This window comes from Apteryx rowi, unplaced genomic scaffold (genome assembly GCF_003343035.1).
Source record: "Apteryx rowi isolate R43461 unplaced genomic scaffold, aptRow1 scaffold_1, whole genome shotgun sequence".
Taxonomy (NCBI): Eukaryota; Metazoa; Chordata; class Aves; order Apterygiformes; family Apterygidae; genus Apteryx; species Apteryx rowi.
The window spans coordinates 10,150,140-10,161,129 of NW_020447196.1; the positions used below are offsets into that span (position 1 = coordinate 10,150,140).

At 39.0% G+C, this 10,990-nt stretch overlaps 1 protein-coding gene across 1 annotated transcript; it reads left to right on the plus strand.

Annotated features, from left to right (window-relative positions):
- The first annotated feature begins 2,034 nt into the window (after positions 1–2,034).
- DYNLRB2 (dynein light chain roadblock-type 2) lies at positions 2,035–8,065 on the plus strand. Its single transcript, XM_026060241.1, has 4 exons — positions 2,035–2,100; positions 2,179–2,266; positions 5,957–6,124; positions 7,749–8,065. The coding sequence occupies exons 1-4, from the start codon at positions 2,098–2,100 to the stop codon at positions 7,790–7,792; spliced, it is 303 nt and encodes a 100-aa protein (XP_025916026.1). The 5' UTR covers positions 2,035–2,097; the 3' UTR covers positions 7,793–8,065.
- The last annotated feature ends 2,925 nt before the right edge of the window (positions 8,066–10,990 follow it).

Below are 10,990 nucleotides of genomic sequence, written 5' to 3' on the forward strand. Positions count from 1 at the left end.
TCTGAGACTAAGCCTATCTGAGTGCCTCCAAAAGGCTGCATGTTTCAGTCTTTCATGCTGAGTATAAATAATGCTTCCAAGAGTAATCATGTATCATGCTAGCTGTCATCTTGGCTCCAGTTCAGCATCTTCTGCAAAACTATATTTGATTTTTTATTGGTTTTAAAGAGACTCGCAGGCATCTCACATCTGTGAGGAAAAACAGGGATCTTGAAAGAAGCACTGAAAATGAAGTAACAGCAATAGGACAGAATAATTGGAAAAATTCCTCCTCCTTATTCTCCTAGACCCCTGGAACTGCCCGTCCAGTTACTAGGGGTAAGATTATCACCTTCACTTACACTATGTCTTCCCACAGTGCGTTGACATAATTGGATTGTAATAGCAAGGACCATTCCTGTGACCAATGCAGACAGCAGGATCAGGTTCACATTGTATATTCTGTAAGTTTTCATTTAAGAACATCTACTGACTGTACTAAAACAAAATTGCACAGCAGATGTTCCAGTCAGATTCAATAATCATGCACCAGTGCTTCCAATTGTTAAAAAAAAAAATGAAAGAATATCTCAATTCCAAAAATTCAGAACACCATAACCCTTACTATGACAAAACCACATAGGTGTAGCAATGCAAATTTCATTGCTGGCTAATCTGCTCACAGGCGAAATGTATTTCACAGCTGATGCAGAGTCACTCAGATGGACTAGAACCTGTGCCATGCACAGTGTTTTTGACTGCCCTCCATAGCATGCTAAAGGATTTTGGGCAATCTCCTACAATACTAGCTTCTTTTAATAAATGCATTTTAAAGCTAGTTATACACCTATCTGAATAGACAGCAACTTCAACACTTCTGATTTATGTTGGTCCCTGTCAGCGTGCAGATATATCATTGCCATTTTCAGGCACAACTGAGGCCTTAAAGAGCTGCAGGTCAATAATTAACTTGTTAACTTATTCTTAAGATCTCACTTTAAAAAAAAGGGGATGGTATCTTCAGATAACAGCAGACTTTGTAAATGGCTGTAGTTAACTCTTTAGAGCACAGCAGCTAAAAAAAATCCAATAATGAGGACTCAGGAGGCTTCATATACAAGAGAGAAGACTGAGCCAGACTAAATCCCCCTCTTAGTAGCATACAAAAGTCATTTCTACATACTTTCAATATTATTTACTGTAGAAACACAGGAAAGCAGATGGTTCCTCAAAGATTTCATCACATACAGTCTATGCCTCTGCTATCAGAGAAAGGGGGATGGGACCACGTGGATAAGTTAGCCATGCTGCAGCACTGTACAAGTGACCTACACCCATCTGAAGCATGTGGTAAGCTACAGCAGCACAAAGCACCTTTTTCAGAGGCAGGTACCAGGGCGCAGCTGGACTGGAGCAGCACCACAAAACAAACTCTCCCTTGAGAGTAAGGGAGCAGACAAGGGACTACTTATGTGCAACAAGAAAAGAAACTGCTTTATTTCTAGGGACAGCAACTAAATGATATTATTAGTCTTTAGAATCAGAAGTAATCTTAACTTTAAACAAATAAATAAAAACCTCCCCAAAGGCAAGGAGACTTCAGCTTGCATCTCCCCCTGCTCCCTAGTCCCAACCTGAGCACACACCAGCAGGGCTCAGCCACCAGCTCCCACAGCAGGGGCRACCCCGCTGCCCTGACACCTTAATAAGGGCCCCGGATGCCCTAATAAGCCTTAAGTGCCCTGAGCAGCCTCACCTGGGCCTCCAGCCCCTCCTCCGCCCTCGCCTCGAGGCGCCATTTGCGCCCCAGCCTGGGCTGGGCACCTGGCTCCCGCGCAGCCCCCGGAGCTGCGCTACGCTGCGGCCTCGCCCGCCGCCCCGCTYCTGCCCGGGCGGGCAGAGGGCTCAGCGCCTCGCCACGCCACGCCGCCCCTGCCCTGCTCCCCGCGGGCGCCGGCCCCCGCCTCGCGCCGCAGCCGCCCTCAGGGGCGCGAAGGGCCGCGCGGCGGCTCCCGCCCGACCTCCCTCCCTCCCTCAGGGCCGGCCCGCGCCGCCGCGTCACTTCCGCCCCGCGCCCTGGCAACGGCGGCGGGTAACGGCGAGAGCGGCGGCGCCGCCATGGTAATGGCGCCGCGGGGYGGGGGGGCGGCGGCCGCGGGCGGCGCGGCGGGACTGGCGCGGTGTCGTCTCTCCCCGCAGGCGGAGGCGAAGGCGGAGGTGGAGGAAACCCTCAAGAGGATTGAAGCCCACAAGGGGGTCGTCGGCACCATCGTTGTGAACGCAGAAGGTAAAACCCGCCGCGCGGTAGCGGCCTGGCGGCGGCGCCCGCAGCAGGGCGTCGCGGAGGCCGCGCAGGGCCGAGGCCGCCGAGGTGCGAGGCCGCGAGGGGCTGCGGAACCTTCCGGGAGTGCGGGCGCCCCGCGAAGCTCTTCGAGGTGTTCTTTTTAATCCCAGCTAATGGGGAGCAGGGAAGTCSAGAGCTCTGATGCAAATCTTCTCTGAAGAAATAATGGAAGGTCTCATAACTTTTGGTTAATTCAAGGGCTTGTAACGTGTCATTACTTATTCCACTTATTTAATCAAATTAAACTCTGTTTTTCAGAACCGGATCTTGAACATCTCCTGGTAGGTTACAGAAAGGGAGAACGTGCGTGACACTAAGCTGCTGCTTTTACAGTTGCTTTTTGGTCCCAAATTCTTCACATTTACAAGAAAACACACTAGCACTTCACTCYCCCTCTTTTCCTCTGAAAAATCAGGAAAGGTAACAAAGACATCAGGAGAAAACCTTTTACTAAGCAAAGTTGGCCTCCTACTGTAGGAGCAGCTCCTTGGCTGTGCTAAACTCGGAGGCTGGTGACAGAGTGTTATGGTGCGTTGTCCTAGTGTCTCGCAGAGCGAGTTTCGTGTCAGGCCATCTTTGGCTGTGACCGGACCTTGAAGATTGCAAGCCAAACGTGGAACTGGCCACGGAAGTCAGTTTTGAGAAGCTAAGCTTCTAAACTTAATGTTGTTTTAACCATTCCATTGCAAATAAGGTAAGACAACTCACTCCACAATACCTTGCCTGTATTAAAATTTARTTGATCTCCTTCACTTTTACAATTAAAAGAAAACCTCTATTCCCCTGGCAGCAGTTCAGCAGCAGGAGGAAAGAACACTAAGAAGGAAGCCTAAGTGCTTTTTAGTCTTCGGAAAATCTAGACAATTTGATTTGCATGCCTGGACATGTTAAATAAAACATGTCTTTGTTCACAGAATAGATGATGCAGGTCAAGAGAAGTGCATAGCCTGATAAACAGTAAATGAAAACCTGCTTTGTGCCTGCACATGCTCATTTCCATGTATGGCTGTTTACTGAGCTGAAATACGGTTTGGTTTTAGAACAACTATTGTTTTTGGCTGTGTCCATGTTCTGTTTAAATCAATAGAACGTGACTTGATCCAATGAGCATTTATAGACTGATTAATTTGCAGACTAAAACTGCACAAAACCAACTATTCAGAAAACGCAAGCCTTGTTGAGTTTGCAGACTGATACATTTCTTCTAAAATAAGTCAAAACCACTAAAGTAATTGATAGAAAAATAACCACATTTTGTGTTCAGTTTCTCAGAGCATTACGCTTTGCTTTTTGGCATGATACTGGTCAAGTATGCTTTCTCACTCAGGTGTGCTAATGTCTTTACCTATGATATTTCTACTGTCTGTTAAGGGAAGGCTCACATGTAGATCTACAGAGTCTTCGTGATAATAGCGCATTTTTTTAAAAAGGCTTTGTTATGGATTCCTTCTCACTTTTCTTGCACAAAGGAGGTAGTACACTCCTGTTTGTTCCTTTCCTGCACATTAGACTATTCACAGCAAGGCAAAAAGTCATGTCCTGTTCGAACTTCTGCTTCCTCACAAACCTGCAGAACATGTGGCCAGACAGAAACTGACTGGAAAAGTAGTGAAGGAATTTGGAGTTTAATTTCTCATTTGGAAATGTTACAATTCTAAATGCCAGATGTGAATACAACCAACCATGCTATGTGAGAATGTATTCAAGGTACCAAGAAGTTTAGGTTCTACAAACTCAATCTTGAAGCAGGTGTGTAGTTGCTTGGTTYTGTAACATCTCCAAATGTCTATACTTAGCACTGGTCCATCTAATTATTTCAAATCTTTCTATACAAATTAAAAAAATTTGACTTCTCTATCCTGAAGCATTTAATATAAATTTACARCTTAAATGAGCCACAGTAAAATAACTTGAMCTGACAGTGCAAATATAAATTTTTTTTAGGCTTCCCATGGTTCTGTAGAAAGACCAAACCCTCTGTTCTTCAGTAAAATAAATAGTAATATTTTTACTAGTATAGATACAGGCCTGTATACAGGCAAAATAGTAATTTAAAAGTTCCTGGTACAAGCATTGCCAGTCACTTATTTGAAACAGAATGCTCAAAGTTAATTTATTCATTGTAACACTACATGTTAAGTATGTTCAAGTTGGAAATCTCCTAAACTGGTGATGTCCTTCACAGCTGTGAAGGATCACACTACAGCAATTCTAATGAAGGATGGATTTGCCTTTCTCTAATTTGGAGGGGCAGAGGCAAAGAGAATTTGTCCTAAAGGAAGAATAGCTTGCTTTTTATCTAAGGATGTCACTTGTGTCAACATATTTTCAGATTATTATTAGACCCTAGAGGATGATATATTTCATTAAAAGTGCTAGTTTTGTTGAGGTAATCATTTAGATAAAAGGTCATATAAGCTTGACATGGTTTCATTGCTGCTTTTAAGTGACTTACCATTTTAATSTTGTGATTATATAGATATTTTTGTGCTAATGTAGTGCTTGGGAACACCTGTTTGTTTCCATTAAATCCTCAGTTTCATCTGTGTAATAAACATTAGACACAAAAAGTATGTACTGGGTCATCCTGTTATACTTCTCTACCAATGCAGGTTTATTTCTCATGTGTTAACACTGATTTCAAGTGATTCAGATAATACCCTCCTAGAAAAATTATGGAATAGCCTAAATCTAATGTAGTTCTATCATTTCTTTCATTCTTTTTGCCTCCARTTGTTTAACTGACATTCAGTATTTTTGCATGTTAATTCTTTCATAAATCAAGCTCTTCAACTTGTTAAATCATATTATTCTATTTTTATATTCCTGTCCATCTGGAAGATACAGTATAAATGTATGTAAAGAGAATATTGCCTTGCCAACTTTTAATCTATTTGTTAGTAGGTTACAAGGAATTTTTTTAATAAGTGAAACAAGCTTATTAAAGCCAAACAATTTTACACTTGCATGATTACTGTGACCCCTATGTTTAGTTCCACCTGGTAGCCTACTGATATCAAAAGCATGATTTGACAAATCATTGCTAAACAATGATTCATTAAATTATCAAAAATTAATCCTGATTTATGTGGTCATATTTTTAGTAGTTTGGATCGATATAGTATGTATTACCGGTTGTCAATATTTTGCATCCTAATTGTAAGGGATTCTTCTAAGAGTGGTTTGCTTGTCAAATGCAAGCATGCCACTTCTACCCTTTGATTGCTCTTGGTATTTCACTGGGAATACATAATTTCTATCACTGCACATACCAAATGCTGCAGCTGGTTGAAGTGTGGTTTAGATTCTTGTAGCCAAGATGCGAACTCGGTGACAATGTTTAAACTGATTGAAGCACCAAACCTGTTAAAGTGCTATAGAACAGTTTGATAGATACTTAAGAGCCTTAAACAGCAGTTAGGGTCTTTCAAAAGTTTCATAAGGCAACTCAATGTTTAATTGCCACTGATTAATTTAAAAAAAAAAATCATACCTCGAAACACATGTAGATACCTGAAATCAATATAAATCCTTTCTGCCATGAAAAAGATGAAATCTTTTTTTTATGATTTGCTATATATGAATAATATGCAGTTTAACTGAGTTATGAGTTAGAATATTATTTATTTGCAGGAATTCCAATCAGAACGACTTTTGATAACTCTACAACAGTCCAGTATGCAGGTCTTCTTCAGCAGCTCACCATGAAAGCTAGGAGCACGGTGAGAGATATTGATCCTCGGAATGATCTAACCTTTCTTAGGATCAGATCAAAGAAGCATGAAATCATGGTAGCTCCAGGTAATATTTCTATTAAATAATCATAGAATTTTATGTTCTTCAGGTTTCTTTTAGTTCTTCATAAGCAAGGCTGGCGTAAGAAAATGCATTTTAAAAATKAATATTTAAAAATAAAACCATAAGAAGGCGTTTTATACTTCTGTAGATCCTTTTTGAACATGGGTATATCTATATTGTTCACTATGTAAACAGATGTTAGCATCTTAATGTAAGGTATACAAGGTTAGAAGCAACAAAACAAGTCCAGATCTGATTAATGCTTTGGTTTCTGTGCCTTTTTCAACCAACAGAAAACTGGACAAAAGTATAAGTWTCAAATATTACGTATAATTTTAAAGGCGGCAGATCAATTTTAGCTTTGAAGAGACGCATGAGATAGCTTTTGTTTCTAAAAATTGTTTTTCATCTGATRCTGTATGATGGTGTGACTTCTAGCCATAGGCGGGATGTGTTATATAGATCAATATGTAGTATTACCACCAAGGTAGTGATGGTACCATTAGTAGATCCTCTTCACTGCGGTTGTCCTCTGATGCTGATTTCATAGGCAAACTTAAAGCAGAGGTAGTGCATGAGATACTCATTACCTCACCTGATTGGAATTCTTTATAATGCTGGTATAAAACCAATATGGGTAAAATCAGCTAATAGTAAGATGAAAATTTTAGTCAGCTGTGTATCTTGGAGTATAAATAGGATGCATCTTTTAAATCAATGAGCAAGACACCTTATTTAAACTGATGCACTTATTCTTATTTTGCATTTGCCCTTCAGTTATTGTTTAGAGAGAGGCTCACTCTCTTTGACTAGTAACCGTTAAAGCATGTTGACCTTCAAATAAATGGTGTAGAATGTGATGCTTTTTTGCTAACAGGGAGATTAGCTGTTCAAAGGCTTGACTGCCTTTTACAATAATAAAAGGTAGCAAATGAATTTTTATCCTGTGATTTATACTACCTTTCTTCTGGATGAAAGTGCAAAGTAGCAATGGAGGAGAGCAGCTTAACTTTTTAAAGCAGATGTATCCCTAAGTTCACTGGATACTTTAAAGAAATCTTTCATTTAAAATAGTTACTGTTAAATAGCTATACAACTTAATTGTTTCTAAAACTGTTCCTCAAGTTTTTAGGATTAGTAGGTGAAGTCTTGCATGCTTAGAATTTATTCATAGTAAATGTCTATTCAAATCTTTCCTGCTGTTTTCATCCCCAAATGGGGCTTCCAACTTTGAATAAACTAGGTAGTGAACTGAAAGAAGTTCTCTGCACCTGCAGAAGTGGCTGCAGCTGTCAAAAGTTTATTATTGTAACAAGTGCTAACTTCCAGGTGCTTATCTTGTGGCTTCTCTTTTTACTTGCTTGTTTAAGTATCTTCACAGCTACTTGAAAGCAAATTTGCTGCTTACTAAAATAGAGTTAATATCATATAGTTAAACATTGATGTAGATTTTCATCTGAAATTTCAGATTTTTGTAAAAGTAGTGCTTAAATTTTTAAATCAAGTTTTTAGGAATAGTTGCTTTTTAATTTAAATTTCATAAATATAATTTTGATTATAGAGGAATAGATAAGAATATTGGGAAAACAGATAAAATATTTTAACTAAAACTTCTTATATCTTGCAGAGAACGAGTATCTCCTGATTGTTATTCAGAAGCCATGCGAATAGTCCTACTACAGCAATATTTTTAGAGACAGTGATGTAGCTCTACTTTTTAAACTAATATTCTTTACTGATATTTAACATCAAACATACTACTGAGTAATTTTCATAATGTGTAACTGTCATGACTGAAATGTTGCCAAATTAAAATTTTCAGTTGTAGCTATATCAGTTTCTGCTTGAGCAAAACATAATGTGCATATTAAAATATTGTATGTTTATCCTGGTACTCAGAAGAGCAATAATAAAGCAAAATGCTTAAAACCCCTTTTTAATGGATATTCAAGCTATTCTTGTCATTCTTTTTAAATTTCTAACTTTATGCTGGTGGAGAAATCATATGTCATGGGAAGTCATAGATCATATATGTGTATATATGTATATAAATATGTCTTTATGAACTACAGTAATCACAGTTACATTAACTAAAGAATAGAAATGTAAACAATATAGTTCATGTAATAACAGACTGGATTTTGTCCTGTCTTTAACTTCTGTGTTTTGAGTTTTCTAAAGATCTTAAAGTGAAAGAAACTCTTCTGTTTTTTAATTTCTACTGACCAGAACAATAGGTTCACTTAACATTTGCAGGCTAGTAGTGAGAAGTTCAAGCAGACAAAGTAGAGCCGGCACTCTAATGTAAAACTATTAGTTTGTTGGTAATGGTAGACTGTGCTCTGAATAAACTGAAACATTGATAACTATTTAAGCCTTTAGATCAATACRTAAGTTCTGGTCTCTAATGACATGAGGCAAAGGATGGGTTAAAGCTCAGAATGCTCCCCAAATCAAGTCCACATATCCAGCAGCACGGGATATAAGATGCCTATTGCTGGTTGTCTTTAAAATAAATGCACTGTTAAAAGGGGTTAAGCTACCTACAAATCTGTTCTGTTCCGAAGATGTGTGATGTTGGTGTCCTAAGATGATTCGTGTGGCCAGTCTGTCCTCGTGGCTCTGCAAGGGCAGTACTGAACTGGATCCCGCACTGGCTGGCTGTTCTGTAGGCCTCTCATGGGGGGTACCATCAATACAAGCTTTCTCTCTTAAGATCTGAAACTCGTTCTAAACTTTGCTTTTGAGTATATACTGAAGCACTGTGGAAGTGAGGGGAGTTTGTGCTGAGCCTGTGCTTGAAATATTGCCCAGTCATACTTATATTAAACACTGAGGATTTTGTTTCAACCTGATGTGAACTATGGCTGTTTATCTTGCATTTACTTCCAAAACTAGACATCTACAAAAAGAACTGTTTTAACCAAACCATTATGGGTTATGTAGATTATATACATTTTTATCAACCAGTTATTTAAACTTTCAAATTTCGGGTTGTTTAGATTCAGTTGAACACAAGAATTTTTTTGTCTAGATATTTTATAGGAAGGAAGAAAAAACAATTTAAAATGTGGGATGCCATTAAGCCTGGCTATGAAGATGAAAGTTGAAAATCTGAATACTGCTTGGGGATCTTTGTAGTATATAACATGAATTGTGGTTGAGGTTATGAAACTGCTAAATCACTGAATGTCTCAGTGGATGTGGAGTCGACAATGTTGTTTTAGGGCTTTGTTATGTATCGCACAAACCTTAAACAATGGAGAATCRTCAAAACATGCTGGTATTTTTCCCAATCTATGCATGTTTGCTCTGACTTTACTGAAGAGCTTGGGAAAGGCCATATTTCACTGAAAAATGTGAGAGGGTTGGGAGCTGTCAGTATCAGAGCTCTGTGGTATCCACGGTTAGCGGACAGACTGGACACCCAGGAAGCAGGCAGTGGGACCATGGGAGGAGTCAGTGCTGTTGCATATTGAGAGGGAGTGAACCCAAAGGCACAGAAGCTCAGTTTGATGGAAATGAAACAGCAATCCAGCTGGACAGGCCTATTCAAAATTTGAAGAATATGTAAATCAAGGGGACAGTTATTGGTGGCACTTGCTGTATTCAATGCTGAGCAGGAAGGATTTCTGACTGCTAGAGGTTTTATTTTAATCGTGCACTGGAAAACCATCAAGTTATTTGTAATGAATCAATATACTCACATATGTCAGTACTGCAAAAAGCTAAGTTTTGCATTTGTTACCTATTGTGTTTCTGTCATAACTTAAGAAAACCCAACTTAATTATTGCTAAATATCAGTGAATCTTTATTCTACCAAAAGAGCATATAGCATGGTATTTTGGGATGTCAAATGCTTGCCAATTCAAAGCCCAGATTATCACTTCAGCCCAGCCCAGTTTGAATTCAGCAATAGTTTGGGGTATTAATGTGTATTTGCAGATAACAGGCTTTTTTTTTTTTTTTTTTAGTAGTAGTTTTCCTCTAACAGCATTAAATTCTGTGGAGGGTTTCACTGTCTAACTAGCAAACTTCCAGAATTGCAATCCCTGTCAAACTTTTTTTTATTGTCAAAACCATTGGTGTTGTAGTTTCAAACATCGATGAAAGCTGTCCTTCAGCCCAAACACCCCAGAAAAGCTTAGTGTCTGGCAATGTTCTTTCATTTTTGTCTCTGATACATGTGTTCCCTTTACAGACTTTAATCCAATATTTATTAAGCAGCTGATTGCTGTAGCTTGATAAAGCACTCAAAAAGACACTTAAGCCAAATCATTAAAATTAAACACATGCTAAATCATTTTCCTGAAAAATGTTTTATGTGGAAAAATGGCCTTAAGCAGATGCATGTAGTTCTCAAAGGGTCAAGTACGGCTCGCAGATTAGTTTCTTTCACTGTTCCTAAGAGAGGCATAGATGCAGATAAGAGGGCAAAGTTTGGTCCCATTTATAATTATGTAGTTAGTAACAAATGCTATGCAAACACATGGGCTGAGCTATGCTTCTGCCAGATCTTCTGACCAAGACAGTCTCTAACCAGGGTTCCTTGAAAGCTTTGTAATATACAATTTTAGCAACATCTTCACTAGAGAGCATAAACTGAAAAACTGTTTCATTTCCTGATAATTTGTTCCTATTTTGTATTAGCAAAAACAAACTCAATACATGTGTAAGCTTTCCACTTAAGTTTTGCAGTAGGAAATGGAAATAAAAATAGTTAAGTTCTTAGCAATCCTAATGGAAAACCCTAGTCAGCACATTAATCTGAACAAAGATGGGCAAATGAGCAGTGGAGCAGTTGAGGCAAAATATAGGGAAGCAATTTTTAAAGTTACTTGAGCACCACAAGTGTGTTACATAAGATC

Bases quoted from the DNA above. Each gene is read 5' to 3' on its own strand.
- DYNLRB2 (XM_026060241.1), top strand. The intron at 2,267-5,956 runs GTAAAACCCGCC...ATTTATTTGCAG, and splicing joins CATCGTTGTGAACGCAGAAG to GAATTCCAATCAGAACGACT. The intron at 6,125-7,748 runs GTAATATTTCTA...TATATCTTGCAG, and splicing joins TGAAATCATGGTAGCTCCAG to AGAACGAGTATCTCCTGATT.